The sequence below is a fragment of the Rana temporaria genome, chromosome 3 (genome assembly GCF_905171775.1).
Source record: "Rana temporaria chromosome 3, aRanTem1.1, whole genome shotgun sequence".
NCBI lineage: Eukaryota > Metazoa > Chordata > Amphibia > Anura > Ranidae > Rana > Rana temporaria.
In genome coordinates, this window is record NC_053491.1 from 414,748,543 (window position 1) to 414,769,003 (window position 20,461).

The following is a 20,461-nucleotide window of genomic DNA, read 5'->3' on the forward strand; positions in this document are numbered from 1 at the left end:
ACGTACATCGGCGGTTGGCAACTGGTTAAAGGAGAAGTATGGGCAAAGCTATTTTGGCCATACTTCTCCTATGGATCACAAGAGTGCAGTTCGTTCCGCTTTCCTGTGATCCATTTTCAGCTGACAGTGGGCTGAAGCTCTCTGTGAGGTGACATCACAGAGGCGGTCCAGGCTCTGAAAAGATCCTGACCACATGGTCGGTATCTGCCCAGAAGCCTGGATAGGCACCTGGCTCAGCCTCTCAGCGATCCACTAAGCGTCTGAGCCAGCCTCTCCCGCCCCGGCCACAGCCCAGCACTTCAGTGAGCACTGAAGGAGAGGGCAGAGAACCTCTCACTACAGAGCCGGCGGGGGACAGATTCAGAATTGGATCAATGCTGCATCCACCTGAGTAAGTGTTTTTTTTTTTTGTTTGTTTTCTTTAAATCCTGAACTTATTTAAAGACGCCATAGAGAAAATACTATATTATTGTAATGTAACTAATAACAACTTAAAGTACATAAACCACAGACATTAGGTTCACATAAGGCCCCATACACACGATAGAATTTATCTGCGAATTCGGTCCAGCGCATTGAAATCCGCGCCAAAATCCTCTGGCGATGACGTGTCGCGCCGTCGCCGCGATTATGACACGGCGACGTGCACGACGCTGTCATATAAGGAATTCCACGCATGCGTCGAATCATTACGACGCATGCGGGGGATCCCTTCGGACGGATGGATCCGGTGAGTCTATACAGACCAGCGGATCCATCCGTTGGGATGGATTCCAGCAGATGGATATGTTCTGCATGTCAGCGAATATTCGATCTGCTGGAATCCATCCCAGGGGAGATATATCCGCGGAAACAGATCCGCTGGCGTGTACACACCATAGGATCTATCCGCTGAAACCCATTTGCTGGGATTTATCTGCGGATGGATTCTATGGTGTGTACGGGGCCTTACAGTTTGTCACTTAAAAGCTCATCATCATTCAGGTGCTATTTTGGAAAAACTTTTGGTGCAACCTACATACATGCAATGTACAGTAGTGATGGTCATTTCCATCTAGTGGTTGACATGCACATTACTTTGTTCAATGTTATCCCATTACAGTAGTGCAGAGAAACCTCCACAAACCTAAGAGAGGGGGCCCAAGGTTTTGACTGCCTAGAGGCCTCCTCAGAGCTTAATCTGGCATTGTGACAAACCATATATACAACATCAATGACTGGACGGATGTGGCTTTGCTCACAATTGGTTATCAATATGAAATAAAGAGGGGACTTCCTAGATTTTGTGGAAGAATTGTACAGGGCAAAATGTAAAAAAAAAGGCCTAGGATATCAGCTACAGGAACACAATGTTTAAAGTGTTACTAATACCCACAATAGTAAAATGATCCTGGCTTCTTTGATCCTACCCTTCTGTCCCCACTGTCCTCCTTATAGTACAGAGCCTTTGGAGTCATTCTGCACATGCTCAGTTTGGTGTGTATTGCTAGAGAGTTTTTTGTGATCAGCAGAGGGCCAATCAGCCCTGTCCAGACAGAGAGTCAGGGGTCCTGCAGCCTCATTGGCCAGTCAGAGGAGAATGAAAACTCCTCCTACAAGCTTTAACCAGACACTTATAGGAGTCACAAGACTGCCATATACTGATGATGAGAAAGGGTATTTAGCAGTTTATATTTACTAAAATAATTGCATTTCCATGTTCTGTGTACTGTGGGAGACCAGATATAGTGAATGCAGGGTCCTGGGTTTAGTAACACTTGAAAAACATACAAAATTCCTGCTTATTGGAATTCATTATTGAATTTTGAAAGAATTTTCTTTCGAAAATTTTTATCCAAGATTTTTTTTCGAATTTCGCACCATAAGTGTGCCCATTGAATTTCAGCAAGCGAACATGTTGGAATTTTTTTGAAAAACAAAGATTTTCTAATCAATGATGGGAGAATTGTGCAAGAAATGTAACCGGAAAAGAAATACGCATGTGAAATAAAAGAAAATTGCTGGAACGAAAAGAAGATTTCCAGCCACAACAAATTATTTTCTATAGCAACATGAGGTGAAATTGAAGATTTGGTTGGTCAAATTCCAAAATCAATGGTGGCATCATCGGAACACAAAACGCACCAAATTTCTGACTTTCAAAAGAAAAATTCTTTCGAAATTCAACCATGTATGGCCAGCATTAGAGTAGCCAGTCTATAAAAGACATCACCCAATACTAGCTGTCTATGCCCTGTCATTGCTGGCTGTCTTAGTAAAAGACCATATCCACACCTGTGGGCAGTTATGGGGTTGTCCAGAATTTTCAAAGATATAAGGGCTGTTGACTAATCCAGTATAAATGGGGAGATTGTTCTCTTTCAGTGTATTTGTGAATAACTTTAGTCCTTGAATACAAGAGATTTGATTGTGGACAGAAGCACAGTGGAACATTACATGGATTCTCTTTTGTTATCTTTCTTGCTATTTGTTTCAGATGCTCTTGTAGGTTCTGATCGCTGCTTTGATTACAACTTAGAAGGCATAAACTATGGATACTGTACTAAGTCGGGGGACATATATCTAAAATGTTCTACTCCGTGAGTATATATATATATATATATATGTATAAAAGCAGCTCCTATTAAGATGAAAAAATGATAGTCACAATATTCCAGAGGGTAGACTTGGTTATTTTACACGCTTGAACAGTTCAGATTGCAAATAACAGTACTGTGCTGGCCAAGTACTAGAACTATGAATGTGGCAGGTAGGAATTTGTGACTGTTACCCTTTTGTGGCCAAAACCTGCAAGAATTTGTTTCCTTCCTGTCAGCATTGACAATACTATGTTCACTATTGGTGCTGTCAAATGTTACTCTGTACATTTAAATTACACAGGAGTCACCTCTACAGTATCTCACAAAAGTGAGTACACCCTTCACATTTTTGTAAATACTTTATTATATCTTTTCATGTGACAACACTGAAGAAATTACACTTTACTACAATGTAAAGTAGTGAGTGTACGGCTTGTATAACAGTGTAAATTTGCTGTCTGTTCAAAAAAAACTCAACACATAGCCATGTCTAAACCAATGGTAACAAAAGTAAGTACAACTGTAAGTGAGAATTTCCAAATTGGGCCCAAAGTGTCAATATTTTGTGTGGCCACCATTATTTTCCAGCACTGCCTTAACCCTCTTGGGCATGGAGTTCACCAGAGATTCACAGGTTGCCACTGGAGTCCTCTTCCAATCCTTCATTATGACATCACAGAGCTGGTGGATGTTAGAAACCTTGCGCTCCTCCACCTTCCATTTCAGGATTCCCCACAGATGCTCAATAGGGTTTAGGTCTGGAGACAGGCTTGGCCAGTCCATCACCTTTACCTTCAGCTTCATTAGAAAGGCAGTGATTGTCTTGGAGGTGTGCTTGGCAATGTTATCATGTTGGAATACTGCCCTGCGGCCCAGTCTCAGAAGGGAGGGGATTTTGCTCTGCTTAGTATGTCACAGTACATGTTGGAATTCATGGTTCCCTCAATGAACTGTAGCTCCCCAGTGCTGGCAGCACTGATACAGCCCCAGACCATGGCACTCCCACCACCATGCTTGACTGTAGGCAAGACACATTTGTCTTTGTACTCCTCACCTGGTTGTTGCCACACACACTTGACACTATCTGAACCAAATAAGTTTATCGTGGTCTCATCAGACCACAAGACATGGTCCCAGTAATACATTTCCTTAGTCTGCTTGTCTTTGGCAAACTGTTTGTGGGCTTTCTTGTGCAATATCTTTAGAAGAGGCTTCCTTCTGGGATGACAGCCATGCAGACCAATTTGATGCAGTGTGCGGCATATGGTCTGAGCACTGACAGGCTGACCCCCAACCCCTTCAACCTCTGCAGCAATGCTGGCATCACTCATATGTCTATTTCCCAAAGACTACCTCTGGATATGACACTGAGCTGTGTACTCAACTTTTTTGGTTGACCATGGCGAGGCCTGTTCTGAGTGGAACCTGTCCTATTAAATCACGGTATGGTCTTGGCCACCATGCTGCAGCTCAGTTCAGGGTCTTGGCAATCTTCTTATAGCCTAGGCCATCTTCATGTAGAGCAACAAATCTTTTTTTTTAGATCCTCAGAGAGTTCTTTGCCATGAGACGCCATGTTGAATACTCAGTGACCAGTATGTGAGATTGAGAGCGATAACACCAAATTGATCACACATGCTCTCTAATCACAGCTGAGACCTTGTAACACTAACAAGTCAAATGACACCAGTTTGGACATTTTCACTTAGGGGTGTACTCAATTTTGTTGCCAGCGGTTTAGACATTAATGGCTGTGTGAGTTATTTTGAGGGGACCATAAATTTAAAACTGATATACAAGCTGTACACTCACTTTACATTGTAGCAAAGCGTAATTTCTTCAGTGTTGTCGCATGAAAATATATTTACAAAAATGTGAGGGTTGTACTCACTTTTGTGGGTTACTGTGTGTGTGTATATGTATGTATGTATGTATGTATGTATAAAGAAAGTTCAGAGGATTGCTGCACAAAAATGTATTGAAATGAAAAACATAAAAAAAACATACACAGAATGGATCAAAAACGTTCCATTATATAGTTAGTTCCATGCTATATTGCTAGCGCCCTTCCTTAGACTGGAACATATCACAATTGAGTATTCTTTTCACATCATTTATAAGAAAGCATAATTGGAATTGATTGCATTAACAAGATCATTATCCATCATCACATGTGTCAAAGATCTCTTTAACAGCCCCGGAAGATTTTACCCCCTTCCTGACCAGTGCACTTTTTACAATTTGGCACTGCATCGTTTTAACTGGCAATTGCGCATGCGTGCGATGCTGTACCAAAACAAAATTTCTGTCCTTTTTTTCCCACAAATAGAGCTTTCTTTTGGTGGTATTTGATCGCCTCTGCGGTTTTTATTTTTTGCGCTATAAACAAAAGAACAGCGTAATTTTAAAAAAAAACGCAATATCTTAAAATTTTTGCTATAATAAATGTCCCAATTTTTTCAAAAAACAAATTTCCTCAGTTTAGGCCGATATGTATTCTTCTACATATTTTTGGTAAAAAAAAAAAAATCGCAATAAGCGTTAATTGATTGGTTTGCGCAAAAGTTGTGGTGTATACAAAATAGGGGATAGAATTATGGCATTTTTATTATTATTTTTTTTTACTAATGGCGGCGATCTGCGATTTTTAAAGGAACTGCTATATTGCGGCGGACAGATCGGGCACTTTTGACACATTATTGGGACCATTGACAATTTTACAGCGAACAGTGCTATAGAAATGCACTGATTACTGTAAAAATGTCACTGCCAGGGAAGGTGATAACACTAGGGAGTGATCAAGGGGTTAACGGTGTTCCCTCTCTGTGTTATAACTAAAAGAGGGATGGAACTTACTAGGGGAGATGACAGATCGCTGTTCATACTTTGTATGAACAGACGATCAGTCATTTCGCTCCTGAGAGAACCGGGATCTGTGTGTTTACACACACAGATCCCGGTTCTCGCTGTGTCACGAGCAATCACGGGTGCCCGGCAGTCATTGCGCCCGCCAGGCACTCGCATCGGCTCCAGGGGCAAGCAGTGGGCACGTGCGCATGCCTCCGGCGGAGCGCTTGCCCCTAGTGGCCACAGGGCAAAGCGACGCAACATAACGTTGTTTCGCCCAGCCGTGCCATGCTGCTGCAGTAAAACTGGTAATCAAAAATAGCAAGATGAAAAGTCTAGAAGCTGGATACAAATTCCTATTCACTCTATCACGCGTCCCTGGTGACAACCTGTGATATAAAATATTTTTTTTTTTTTTTTTAGAAAAACATATGCCTTTTTATCTTTATATTCAGTAAATACAATATAACTTAAAAAAGGTCATATGTTGAGCAACCCATACTCCATGAGTCACTCATATAAACAAATACAGATCAATTTCCGAGTTTAACTCTTTGGGGTACATAGTATCTAAAGAGTGAATCCACTGTGCTTCTTTTCTTCTCAAAATTACAATCACGATTACCACCTCTCCTACTGCGACTTACTCAATCTATAACCATAAATTTCAGTTGAGAAATCGCATGGCCTTGTTCAACAAAATGCCTAGCTAATGGAAGTTGAGTAAGTTTGTCTCTTATAGAGAGTATTTGTGCTGGGCAATGCGGTCCTTTACTTTTTGTAAAGGATTGTAGGGACATTTAATCACATTACCGGTGTCAGAAATGAAGTCCTATATCAAAGATACAGGTGATTTTCTTAATAAAATTAGGGAGGTTCAAGTAGCTTCTGATTCCATCCTAGTCACATGGGATATATCCAGTTTGATGTGATTATTCTGCATGAATTGGGAGTTGAAGCATGCCATCAGCTTCTAACCCAGTCCCGTCAATATGAAAATGTATAGTTTACATTTTTGTTGAAACTATTGGCCATTGTACTTGAAGAAAATTACTTTATTTTTAAAGAGGCTAATTTTCTTCAATTGAAATGAGCAGCAACGAGTTCCAATGTTGCACCTCCATATGCGAACACTTTCATGGACATGATTGAGAATTTGTTCATTTTTAATAAGAAATAGTTTCTGGACCACTATAAGGGGTGGCCCAGATTCATTGATGACGTGTTTTCTATATGGATAGGCGACTTGGTTATTGATTATTGTTTAATGATTATTTGAACTATCTTGTGCCAGGTCTGCGATTTTAATATCACCTATGGTACAACACAGGTGTAATTTTTAGACACCATGTTGACCATACAGGGATCTAAAATCATTTGTGATCTGTATATAAAAGCTACAGACCGTAATCAGTTATTACATTATACCAGCTTTCACCCTCTAGGTGTATTTAAATCCATTCCCAAAAGCCGACTGACTCAGGTAAATAGGATTTTAAATGATCCAGAAACACGCTATCAGTGACTTAATGAAATGGAAGAGAGACTCACACAGAGGGGTTACCCTTTAGAGGTGGTACATAAAGAACAGAAGATTATTTCATTAGATATCAAACCCAAAATTATTAGACAAAGCAGGATTCCATTTGTGGCTCAATTTCATCCATTTTCCTTCAGGATATTTAGTATTATCAGGAAACACTGGTCCATATTGGGTGGAAATTATCCTAATGTTTCTGAATTTAATACACCACCTCTTCTGTCTTATAGACAGGGTACAACATTGCAAGATAGACTAGTGAGGACTGATCAGTACTATATCCTTACCCCTCCTGTAACGTTTTTGGGACCTAAAAACAATGGTTCCTTCCCCTGTCTGAGCTTCATTCAATGCAACTCAATGACCAGGGGTACATTTTTGTCTCACCCACATAGAGATCATAGGATTGAAGTTAAAGGATATTACACCTGTCAGTCTTCATATGTGTTCTATGTGATTAAATGTCCCTGCTGGCTCCTCTATGTTGGTGAGCACCCCAAAACGTAAAGGACCACACTGCCTGGCGCAAATGCTCTAGGTTAGAAGGACTAGACTACAACTTTATAGCAGCATACATATAGCAAGTATACTTTTACACAGTAAAAACTTGCCCTAACCAGAAGTCCAAGACAGATGTCTGATCACTGAATAAGCCCAATAATAATCTCAATCTGATTCCTTTGTTAAAAACTAGACCTCTCCTGTCCACTTTTATTAAAGACAGCCAATAGCATCCCTGCATTATTTGTTGAGAGATTGGTCAAGAATTACCACCATGCTTCTGCCAGCCATGAGTCTTTCACTGAAGCGCCAAGGCTCATTCATTACACTGTCTTACCACATAAGCCTGATAATATACATGTTGTATCAACACAGTAAAATGTGTGGTTATTTTTGCAAGTAATTTAACAGTAGAGATCTTTGTCTCCTGTTAGGGATATAAAATGTGGTGTTATATACTGCTCTGGTGGAAACGACTATCCTAATGTCTATGCCAAAAAAGTTACAATTGGTTCTTGCAAGGCTGCCCTGCACCCATCTGGAATGGTACGGAATGGAACAAGGTGTGGAGAGGAGAAGGTGAGCTTCTACACTGTTGACCTTCCACTACTGCTTTTGAAATTCAGAAATCAAGTGTTATAGGGTCCAAAAATACCACCATCTCTTTGGTCCTCAGAATGTCTGTGTTAATATTTAGTGTGGGTCCAACAAACCAGTTCAAGATTTTCCCACTTGCTGGCTTCCCCATCCAGAAAGCTTTACTTCTGACCCCAAAAGAGCTCAAAAGTATGTCTTGCTGTAGTATGCATACAGTAGTTCTGTGTCCTGTAGATCTAATTACTAAAACCTGTACACAATTAGTACATGACTATGAGTAGTAGCAGATAGAATTTGTTTTAAGAATTTAATAGAGCTGGGCTTCCGAGTATGAGAGAGCATGTGACATCCTCTTTCGTGACGGCTATTGGGCTTAAAGGGGTTGTAAAGTAAAAAATGTTTTCCCTAAATAGCTTCCTTTACCTTAGTGCAGTCCTCCTTCACTTACCTCATCCTTCCATTTTGCTTTTAAATGTCCTTATTTCTTTTGAGAAATGCTCACTTCCTGTTCTTCTGTCTGTAACTCACCACTGTAATGCGAGGCTTTCTTCCTGGTGTGGAGAACGCCTCTTGAGGGGGGAGGGGGCGAGGGGGCGACACTCCTGCTCGCCCCCTCTCCACTCAAGAGGCTTTCTCCACACCAGGGAAAGAGCCTCGAATTACGGTGTGTAGTTACAGACAGAAGAACAGGAATTGAGGATTTCTCCGAAGAAATAATGACATTTAAAAGCAAAATCGAAGGATGAGGTAAGTGAAGGAGGACTGCACTAAGGTAAAGGAAGCTATTTAGGGAAAAAAAATGTACCCTTATGACCCCTTTAAGCAGCCAGTCACAGGCCGCTGTCATACTGTCCTTCCTCTGTTTAGGCTCTGACACCAGAGCTTTTACAGAGAAGGATGCTGAAGGGAGAAGGTGACAAGGGAGTGTGACTATGTGCAGCGACTGCCACATTTCCCTGAAAGTCTCTATAACCACCTCCAGAAGGTTTTACCCCCTTCATGACCAGGCCATTTTTTGCTATTCAGCACTGCTCTACCTTAACTGACAATCGCACAGTCATGCAACACTGTACCGTATTTAACAGCGTAAACCACTGACTTTTTTCCCCTTAAAATCAGGGGAAAATCGTGGGTGCGCGATATACGTCGATCCCCCGCTTCCCGCGCTGTGTTTGAATGCTGCAGCCAACATATACAGAGCGCAGTACACTCGGCCAGGCTCGGCTCCCCTCCTGGTCACGCCCTGTGCCGCCTCCTAGCCTTTATGCGAGAGTGTACTGCGCTCGGTATATGTCGGCGGCGGCGTACAAACACAGCGCGGGAAGCGGGGATCGACTTAAAAACAGCACGGGAGAAGCGGGGAGGACACCACTAAGGCCGCAGACCAGACCGGACAAGGCACCGACGAGGGGCATTCAAACTAAGTATTTCGTTTTTTTCCTGAAATTTCCCTTCCAGGTTGGGGGTGCGCGCTATACACCGGGGCGCGCTATATGAAGATAAATACGGTATATAATTTTTCACACAAATAAAAGCTTTCTTTTGGTGGTATTTGATCACCGCAGTTTTTTTTACTAGTATATGAATGAAAAAAGACTGAAAATTGTCTTTTCAGACTGTCAGTCTTAGTTATCCTGTCACGCCATCAGAACATGACTAGCCCTCACTCTGAATAAGTCCCAGTTAATTTACTTGACCCTTTGTAGGCCGGGGCCTGCAGTACCCCTTTATGGCAGCAACCTTTTTAAATGGTGATAGACTACTGATCCCAGCAAGTCTGACTTGCAAATCCTGCCTGCCCTCACGGGCGGAATCAATTTGACACAAACTCCACAGTCTCTCCCTCTGACTCTACATCCAGCTCCCCTGGCATGCCTCTTCCAGATCTCTCCACTATTCTTTCACTCACTGACACCTGCCCTGGATCATTCCTGAAGGACTTACTCCATACGTGCAGACCAACTGTCTCTTCCAGCTCCTGTTCCAGGACACCTCTCCATGACCATGTAAGGAGAGGCTCCCTCCCAGCTCCCGAGCTCCTCCATCTGAGGTAAACCCCCCCAGATAGAGGTTCCCTCAGGCACAGTCTACCCAGCCGAAAACTCCCCCCCCCCCCAGCAGGCTGACCATGGGTATATGTAGGAGGCCTGCCCCCTGACAATCCTAGTTAGGGATTGGTCAGAGCTCCTCACATGTACCCCATGTCACTTCAGCTCTCTGCCTGGCCCCTTTTACAGAACATTCTCCCTGGAAACAGGGGAGGCACCCAACAGCTAAGTACATGTCAGTCACACCCACTGCTATATGTGGACAAAAAAGTGTAGCGCTCTGATACAAAAAAGGTAAAAAGGTATGACAATAAAATCAAAAACCGTGCGTGGTCAATATGCAACAATATGAAATGCACATGTGTAAGAAGATACAAATGTCATAAACAAATATGTAAATGTCCGAAATGAACCAAGTGATGAGTGAATACAAAGTTCAAAATTGAAGGGTGAGATGAAATCATCAAAAAATAAGTGAATATAAGTGAATTTCCAAATGAAGAAATATCCCGTCACCAGTGTGGATGCAGGCTTACCGGAACGTGTGGACTCTGCGAAATGTATATTTCCAGAGTCGATCAGGATTGGTATAGACTGGAAGCCACGGTGTGGAGTTGCTTCAGGAAGGGGTCCACGAATGATCTTAATACAATGACCTGGGGAGAACTGGAAGGTCTCTCGCTCAGGAAATGCAGGAGATGGTCATCCGTTAGTGAAGGTCACATGTGAACGTAGAAAAGAAAAGAGGGGACGCCATAGTGTAATACCGTCAAAAATCAGTTTAGGTTTAATTAAAGGTTGCACTTACATGTCAGTTGAGAATAAAGCGCACTTCAATAAAATGATGGCAACATTGGAGTCATCCCTGACGCGTTGTCAAAAGGGTATCCCTCTCATGTGGCCAACAGACAAATTTATAATGAGCCCCCAAACACATACAACTCACCATCTGGGAGGAGTCACTCAGAACAGCAACACTTCCGGGTGGGAATCAGATCTGAACAGAATGTGAATTTGGAATAGCACTCTGAACGTGTAATGAGCGCATGGGTGGCGAAAAAAACAACAATAAAAGAAAAAAAGTAAAAAATCAGAACGTGTGTAGTGAACAAGTGCTTAGAACAAGCACTTCCTGGATGTGGCAAGATGGCGGCGGGGCGTGCGCTCCAAGCCTCGTCTTGACACAGTATTCTGATAGGGTGTATAGAAAAGAGGAGGCGCTCCGAACGGGCGCTTCCTAGTTACAGCAAAATGGCGCCAGAGCGTGCGCTCCAAGCCTCGTTCTGACTGCATGTACTAAGCAGGAAATTCCGCAGCACATAACGGCAAGCCGATACAGACTGAGAACGTCAGAATGGGGGGCGGATCAAAATGCAAATCTATGCAGTTCACCCCTCGCTGTGGTTACCGCTGTGCGTTTCAAGTGGACCGGAAGTAATGACTCTAGACTGGTCTAATGATGCTACGCAGTAAATAAATAAAAAAAGAGAAATATAAATGCAGTGGCGAACAGAGTGGCCGAGTGATTATTTAATGGCTGAAGCACCAAACAATAATTGGAAGTGTGACTTCTAAATACATCGGAAAGCCAAAGTGCATTAATAGATAAAGAGTCATTAATGGAATAACCTAAAGAAAGGAAAAATTCTGAATGAGAGTCTAAAAACATAAGTAAAAAATCATGTAAATGACATACGTATAAAAACTGGCCTTTATTATTAAAAAAGGGACAGTGACAGAAATCAACTGAGATAAATGTTGCAGAGTGTGGAATCTGATAAGAAGAAATTCTGCAAACTGCGAAAGATAATTAAAAATGTTTAAAAATGTTTAAAAATCGGAATATGTCTGTAAAGCGATGCTGAGTGAGTCATCCAGATGGTAAGTTGGAAATACGGACAAAACATACGTTAACAGATAAAATAATCCAATATATCGACTGTATGTTTAACAATGAATATAAAAATTGTTAAAAAGATGTCAAGTGAATGAGCAATGTCTTGAATAACAAAAAAAAAAAAAAAAAAAAAAAAAAAGGGGGGGGGTTTGTACACAAAGTTCCTGCGAAATTAAAACCTGACAGTTCATGCCTTATCAATAAATGAATTGATATCCCATTCGACGTTCAAGCCGAAGGGATGATAGGATTGGAGTTCATATATCCAAAATGTTTCTAATTGAGAAACGCCTCTTGTCTTAGCCCCTCCTCTCCAGGGAGGTATATACCGGTCAATAATTGTAAATTGTGTACCGGAAGGGTTTCTATCATGACACTGTCTAAAGTGGCGAGGAACCGTATGGTTCGTATCTCCACTTATGATTAAAGCGATATGTTCACCCACACGTATCGAATAAGTACGGATCGTGCGGCCGACATATTGCTTACCGCATGTACAAGTAATGAGATAAACAATATAGTTTGTTTCACAAGTGCAAAAATGCTTGATCTCATACTGTTTGTTGGTCACAGTGGATGTAAAGTGTGTAATTTTGCGTCCCTTTAATGAATTGTGTAGGCACACCTTACATTTCCTACATGGAAAAAAACCAATAAGATCATGAAAGAAAGAAATCTTTGATGGAGGATTGATGATGTTGGGCGCAATCCGACTCTGTAACGAGGGTACACCCCTAAAGACTAGTTTGGCTCGTTCCGGGAGTACAGGTCTAAGGACACTGTCATTCCTAAGAATGTCCCAATGTTTTTCTATGATGTTCTTCACCTGTCTATGTTGAGTGGAATAAGATGTAATCATGGCACCCACTGCTATACTAAACCACAACCCTGCCCCCAGATCAAAACAAACAAATAGGCCTAGATCACAGCATAGGCCTGTTAAAATTTACCTGCACTGGCAGTTAACACAAAACACTACACTTAGCACCTACCTAAAGGTAGAGGGTGCTACATATATATACTGGAATTTTTATTTTTTTTAATATTTTTTAATACTAGTAATGGCAGTGACTTATAGTGGGACTGTGATAATGTGGCGGGCAATCTGACGCTTGCTAACGCTGGCTGTGGGGTGCACTAACTGACATTGACACTAATATAAACAATTAGAAACTATCCCTCCCACTAATTCCAGTTGGGTACTATTGCTGTAATTTTTTTGACTCCTACTGCCACTGGGGCATTTTCTCCTTCCACTGGTCACTCCAGCCCCCCTAAAGTCTGAAGGACAGAAAACCAACCCTTTGAATGAATGAATGAAAACTTATATAGCGCAGCACATGCAAACTTAATCGCCTCTGGGCGCTTGTTGTTCCTGTCTCCTTTGGTATCAAAAGAGATGAGTCTTGATCTTTCTCCTGAATGCTAAGTGATTTTCCTCCAACCGAATGCTGGTTGGTAAAGCGTTCCATAGTCTAGGCCCTTGGACCGCGAATCTCCTTTCTCCTTTGGACTTGTATCTGGCTTTGGGTATCTGGAGGAAATTTTGATTGGTGGATCGCAGAACGTGATTGGGATTATGAGCTTTTATTTTTTCGCATAGATAATGGGGAGCATTCCCATAGATTCATCTATGCGTTAGACAGAGTGCTTTAAAAGTGATTCTGTCTTTTACTGGTAACCAATGAAGGGCTCTCAGTGAAGGTGAGATTGATTCCCAAGGTTTTTTCCCAGTCACAAGTCTAGCGGCCGTATTTTGAACGACTTGTAGACGAGCGATTTGGTACTTGGGGAGTCCGAGGTAAAGGGCATTTGCATAGTCCAATCTTGAGTTTACAATAGCTCCCACCACGACCGCTATGTCTTCCTTGGAAATAAAAGGAGTAAGTCTGCGTAGTAGGCGCAGCAGATGGTGAGATCCGCTGACTACTGACCCTATTTGTGCGTCCAATGTCATGTGAGAGTCAAAGATGACCCCGAGACTTTTGACTTTGGTGCTAGGGGTGATGATTTTGCCCAGAATGGGCGGGGGGGTCCAAGTTGTTGTAGGTTGATTCATACGCTTGGCGTGAAACAGGAGAAGTTCTGTTTTCTCTCCGTTGAGTTTAAGATAACTCTTTGTCATCCAGTCCTCTATCAAAGAGAGGCATGTCTCTAGATTGAGGTGATGATCCTTTTTATTGCAAATGCGGAAATATAGTTGCGTGTCGTCTGCATATGAGTGGTAGAGCAGTTTTTGACTGCTAATAATCTCAAAAAGAGGGCGAAGATAGATGTTGAATAACACCGGCGACAGGGGGGATCCTTGAGGGACTCCGCACGATAACGTGCGTTTCTCAGAAGTGAAAGGTCCTAACTTCACTATTTGCGATCGGTTTTCCAAAAAAGAGGAGAACCAAGATAAATCGCCTTCTGCGACTCTGGCTACTTCAGCTAGCCGAGTCAATAAAAGCTTGTGGTCTACTGTGTCGAAGGCTGCGCTCAGGTCCAACAGAACCAGAAGACAAGATTCTCCTTCATCTGCGGCCTCGAGAGCGTCGTCCCATATTTTGAGCAATGCGGTTTCTGTCCCGTGTCCAGGCCGGGACACGGCCTGTTTAGAAAGTTTGGCGAGCACTGGTATACAGGTATGTGATATTGATTTAGAAATATGTGCAAAACAGGACTATTCAATATAATAACGTAACATCATATTTTTCACATTATACAAAAAACTTGGGCCAACTTTACTGTTTTGTTATTTTTAATTCATGAAAGCGTTTTTTATGAATTAATTACCGTGCGAAATAAAAAGTTGCAATGACCACCACTTTATTCCCTAGGGTGTCTGCTAATATATAATATGTTTGGGGGTTCTGAGTCATTTTCTAGAAAAATATATGATCATTTTACATGAAGGAGAGAAGTGCCAGAATAGGCCCGGTATTGAGGTGGTTAAAAAGGTTAGGCTTTAATGACATCTTATGAGTACTTGGCCACTCTAACCACAGTCCTCAATCAAGGTTTTATTGATATGTGATTTATATTTCCTGAAATATTTAGACCATTAAAACTGGTGACAAAATGTATTCAGTTCCAGTGTTTATTATTTTCTTTTACAGATATTTAAAAGACTTGACATGCATATATACCTGACTGATGAATTTTGTGTGTGGGAACACTCATATAAGCAGGGGCGTATCTAGGGTATGGCAGCCATGGCATGTGCCATGGGTGCCATATGAAGGGGGCACTGGTGAGTGGCTGGGCAGCAAATGCACTTACCAGGGTTTGATGGTCTCTTCTTCCCTCCAGGCTCCTGAGCATAGGCTGGATCTCCTTTTCAGCACCTTAGCTAATGGACAATGGCAGCGCTGCAAGCGGGACTATTTCTAATTTCTTACTCCTGTGAGTGCAGTCACTGGTCGCGGAGTAAGCAGGCAGCTGCATTTCCCGATGCTACCTCTATAGTTCCGGCTATAGCAGCCCTGACCGCTGAATATCACTCCTCCGCCTGCTGTCAGGAATGCTATAGCCAGGACTATAGCGGTGGCATCGGGCCGGTGTATTTCTCGAAAGGACACCTGGACTGTGGACTCAGTCAGGAGGTGTCTCCTCACAGGCCTTCTGACTCAAGATCCTATCAGTGCAAAAGCAGAGCCCAGCCACCTGCCCAGCAGGAGGGACGGCTGTACTGCCATTGCCTTATGCTGAGACTGATCCTCTTGATTAAGATGCAGGCAAATTTGTCATGCTTTCCCCTCTCCCTGCAGGCCATGGCTCCTTTGTAGTCCAAATCATATTTTTTTGGGCCCCATGAGACCAAACACAGGGGCCCAGGAGGCTGTAAAATGGATGGATTATTTTTTCTAATTCGGCTTGCTGGAATATCAACTCCTCCCCACTTGTATGTAGTTAATGGCAATAAAGGCTCTCCCATTCTGGTTGGATTGGCAGCACACAAAAAAGGCCACAAGTTATGAAGATTTCATCACGTCCAGTATCGGTTCTGCATCTATCTGGCTGGTACCGGCTAAGAAAGCAGCCAATAAGCCTTGGAGGGCAGAGAAGGGATTAGGGGTCTAATAAACCCCAGATTTATCCATAAAGAGGATATGTCACTACCCAAGGTATCACAAGGGATGATAAATATCACTTGAAGACAGCTGAATTATTTTTTGAGGTTAGGGCAGGACCAGGGATGGGGGTCATGCGCCCCATCAGGTAGGCTGTAGGGGGCCTCATGATATCTAACAGTGGCTCTGGTCTCTGGTAAGGGGGTAGTGGGGGCACAGACTCTGGCAGTGGCTGGGTTTGTGCAGCAGCACTGCAGCAGGCCGGGAGAGAGGGTGTCCTCTTGTATATCAGTGCAGTCTCAGTCACACTGTGTGTAGGGGAATGGGGAGCAGCAGAGAAATAAGAGCTCAGTCTACTATGCTGGAATTTGTAGTCCCATGGAGGTGGGGAAATGCTCACACATACTGTGGAGGGGGGGCTGGTCATATAAAATAAATGGCTCTGTGCTGTTACAGGGCTGCCATGGCTGACCTGACCCCTGTATAGAAATACTTATTGTCTGGCACACTGCTTTAAGGGGGAACTCTTCAGAATCTGGGGTAAAGGGGAACGCTGATGTAAGTGGGATCTCTGGACTCTGTGATAACCAGATATCCCCTCACATCAGAGGCCCCCCTACATCCCAGTCCGCAGAGATCCCCTTTGTGTCAGAGTCCCCCCCCCCCCCCTCTTACAGTGTATATAAAGATGACGCCAGAGTCCACAGCATTCTTTAGATCAGATTTCCCAGTGTGAAGGGGAACTCTGTGGATTCCGATGTAAGGAGGGCTCTCTGGGAACTCTCAGGCCTCGTACACACGACCGAACATGTCCGCTGAAACTGGTCCATGGACCAGTTTCCGCGGATATGTCCGACAGTGTGTAGGGCCTAGCGGACAGTTTTCCGGCCGAGCGGACAGGTTTCCAGCGGACAAAAGTTTCTTAGCATGCTAAGAAACTTGTCTGCTGGAAAGCTGTCCGTTGGACATGTCCGATAGTTAGTATGACTCATCGGACATGTCCACTGGTTATGACGTATAACCAGCGGCCCAAAATCCCGCACATGCGTCAAATTGATTTGACGCATGCGCGGAAGCATTAAACTTCTGTGTCAGAGAACGTCGGTGTCTTCTACGTCACCGCGTTCTCTGTCCGCGGGGATTTTGGTCTGATGGTGTGTACACACATCAGACCAAAACCTCCCAGCAGACATGTCCGATGAAAACGGTCCGCGGACCGTTTTCATCGGACATGTTCGGCCGTGTGTACAAGGCCTAAGGGGGGAACTGTGATATAAGATGTAACGCTATTGACTCTGGTGTAAGGGGTAATTAAAGCGATTGACTTGTAGTTTTGTTAGCTGTTTTTTTTTTGTTACATTTATCTGAAAGATAGGTTTCAAATGTTTTGACAGGGGTGCAGTTTCAGTGCTTGCCATAGGCGCCATTTTCACTACCTACGCCTCTGCATATAAGTGTGCTACTTTATAGGATATGAAGCCAATTGTCTATTCTTCAGATGATGTACAATGTGAATATCTCATGGATTCATGGAAATTGTTCTGCCTTTGCAGGTCTGCTACAAGGGAGCGTGCACAAGCAAAGAAGCTGTATATGAGTCCCTGGCCTGTAATCCTGTGTGCCCTGGTCAAGTGGTAAGGTTGCATTATAAGAGTCTTTGGGGTTTCTTGTTTAATGAAAAGGTGTGATGAAAGAAATGTGTAGGGTTCCTGACCAGTTCTTATGAAAATGCTATGATACTGACCCATTGTGTGTCAGTGTATAAGGAGACACCAGACTACAGATATTTAAATTGGATCTGTTGATCTCGGAGTAAGGAACAGTTCTTAGAAGTGTTTCTTGTGGCATCTCAGCCTTTGGGATGGGTGGGGTAGGGGGGATGTAAAACATATTTTAAAACTGTAACTCCTGTATTGATGGGTAAGCGGTGCAATAAGTGATCAAAAGCTGTATGAACTGTAAAGAATCTACAAATGGGAATGCAACCAGTATCAAGGTTTTGGGACACGTGCTGCTACAAGGCTCTGCGAGACAGATACTAAAGGGTCTGGGAGTATAAATTGGTGCCTTGTTGGTATTTGGATTCTTGACTGCATGTAAATCCATACTGACCCAGTGGCTTTAAAATGTTGAGTAATTGATCAATAACCAGTTTGCTGGCTGAGTGTTAAGACTTTACAATGATTTACATATTTGGGGGTACAGTAAATCTGTGCTACTTTAATAGATAATAACCAATCACTGAGTCCTGATTTCATATCCATCCAAGGCAACTGCTTCATCTATTTTGTGTGTTCTTCTCATATCTTTATGAACTTCCACTGCCCAGACAACCAATTATGACAGCATGTTAGAAGCCTGCCATTACTAACTCCTGTAAATGTTACTAATATTTCAGTAGATATGTATATATTTTGAAATGATATGCTATGGAAGAGACCTCATCTGATTACCAGTCCTATATTATAGAATCTGTATATGTCAGTGGCAGGGCTTTTTTTCAGGGGGAAGTTGGTGGAACTAAGTTCCAACACCTCTGGCTCAGACCCTTTAGTGCCTGCTCACCACAATCACTTGTAAACACAGAAACCAGACTTCTGTGTTTACAAGTGACAGCTCTGCAATTTGTATGTAATACAATCCTGGTATGTAATGCCCCTTTAAGACCCTCCTACTGTTTCGTGAAATTTGACTGATCACACCCACTATTTGATGTGATTTGGAGGGTGTGTGTAGGGGAGGGGTTTTGTGGGTCCGTGGTTAAGTTCCAGCACCTATTGTTTGAGAAAAAAAGCCCTGGTCAGTGGTCATCAAACTGTGCCCCGTGGGCCGAATGCGGCCCTTTGCTTGCCTTTAACCAGTCCTCAGAGCACTATTCTTTCCACTGACACCAACAAGGGGACACCATTTCTTCCACTCAGGGCCGCCATCAGGAATTATGGGGCCCCTTACACAGCTTCAGGCATGGGCCCCCTGGGGCAGAGAACCGGGGGGGGGTGGTTATTTTATGAAAAGAAATTACAAAAAAAGGGGGGTTGCCATCCGGGACCTCTGGGCTCTTTAATAAAAAAAATGAAAAATAAATTAAACATTAAAAAAAAGGGGGGTTGCCATTCAATAAAAAATAAAAAATATAAACAAAAAAATAAATAAAAAAAAGGGGTTTGCCACATGGGGCCCTGGGGACCTCTGAGCCCTTTAATATAAAAAAATATATATAAAAAAAAAAAAAAAATATATATATATATATATATATATGTATGTATGTAGGGCTGTGCAAATTAACTTTTAATTAATCAATTAATCTTTAATCTTTTTGATCGATTAAAATTCTTTTGATTGGTACTCACCTCTCCACCGGCTTCTGGGCCTTCAGGGAGTTCCGTTGGAGATCCAGTAATGTCACGGACACCGGCGGGGCTTGCCGTGTCCATCTGAAGGGCTCCTTTGCTGTGCCTTCATATTATTGACCTGGAGGAAACATATAGGAGAGAAGCAGAAATAAATCTTTAAAACTAAAACTTCCAGCAGGTAGGTAGAAGAGAGTTTAAAAATAATTTCTGCAAAGATTCTCTTTTACTCACCTGCTAGCAATTTATTTTTATCTGTACACTGGCTGTGGCGCATGTGAAATAGAATGTACAGTTCTGGCTCATTGAATACTAATATAATGTATCTCAATTATGCATATATCATGTTTGCCCAAAAATAAGCCCAGATCTTATAATAATTTTAGCAACAAAAGACCCAGTAGGGCTTATTTTCGGAGTGGGGCTTGTCATGTGCTGTCTTCTCCCCCAATCTCCCACCCTGCCTGTCAGAAATCCCCAGTGGCACCAAGTAAAATAGCCTGCAAAACTCCAGAATGCACTGTAATACAGTATCAGATAATGATAACTGTACCTTTCTGCAATCCATGTGTGACAAAGTGCCGCTCCCGTGACCCGCCGGAGCACTGCAGAGTGAGGGGGGCCAGAGATCCCCCGCTGACAGCTGGCAGAAGAGAAGAGCAGCGGGACATAGCTGAGCGAGCTGGAACTCTTGTTCCCGCTCTGAGCACTGGGGGGGGGGGGAATCCCCTGCTGACAGCTGGAAGAAGAGGAGGAGAGCAGCGGGAGGCCAGCTGAGCATTGAGCAGCGCTATACCTAAGGCATCCAGCACACGCAGCCCACATCACATACCACACTAGATCTTATTTTTGGGGAAGGGCTTATATTGCAGCCCTCCCCAAAAATTACAATAGGGCTTATTTTCAGGGTAGGTCTTATTTTCGGGAAACATGGTATGGGACTTATTCAGAGGAAAATACCTAGGCACCAGTGGAGACAGAATGAATGCGGGGAGGTTAGGCCTTACATCACTGGAAGAGGACATGTGTTATAATGTGCAAATATGT

The 20,461-nt window shown here is 42.9% G+C and overlaps 1 protein-coding gene and 1 long non-coding RNA gene across 2 annotated transcripts in view; both read left to right on the forward strand.

Moving 5' to 3' along the window:
* LOC120933092 (zinc metalloproteinase-disintegrin-like batroxstatin-2) overlaps positions 1-2,656 on the forward strand; it is a 43,284-nt gene extending 40,628 nt beyond the window's left edge. Inside the window, exon 3 of the mRNA XM_040346091.1 lies at positions 2,477-2,656. Within this exon, the coding sequence (XP_040202025.1) occupies positions 2,477-2,583 (107 nt within the window). The 3' untranslated portion in view covers positions 2,584-2,656. The remainder of the gene's footprint in view (positions 1-2,476) is intronic.
* Positions 2,657-7,861: 5,205 nt separating this feature from the next.
* LOC120933094 overlaps positions 7,862-20,461 on the forward strand; it is a 31,530-nt gene continuing 18,930 nt past the window's right edge. The window contains exons 1-2 of the long non-coding RNA XR_005748063.1: positions 7,862-8,046; positions 17,618-17,698. This is a non-coding gene — a long non-coding RNA (uncharacterized LOC120933094). The remainder of the gene's footprint in view (positions 8,047-17,617; positions 17,699-20,461) is intronic.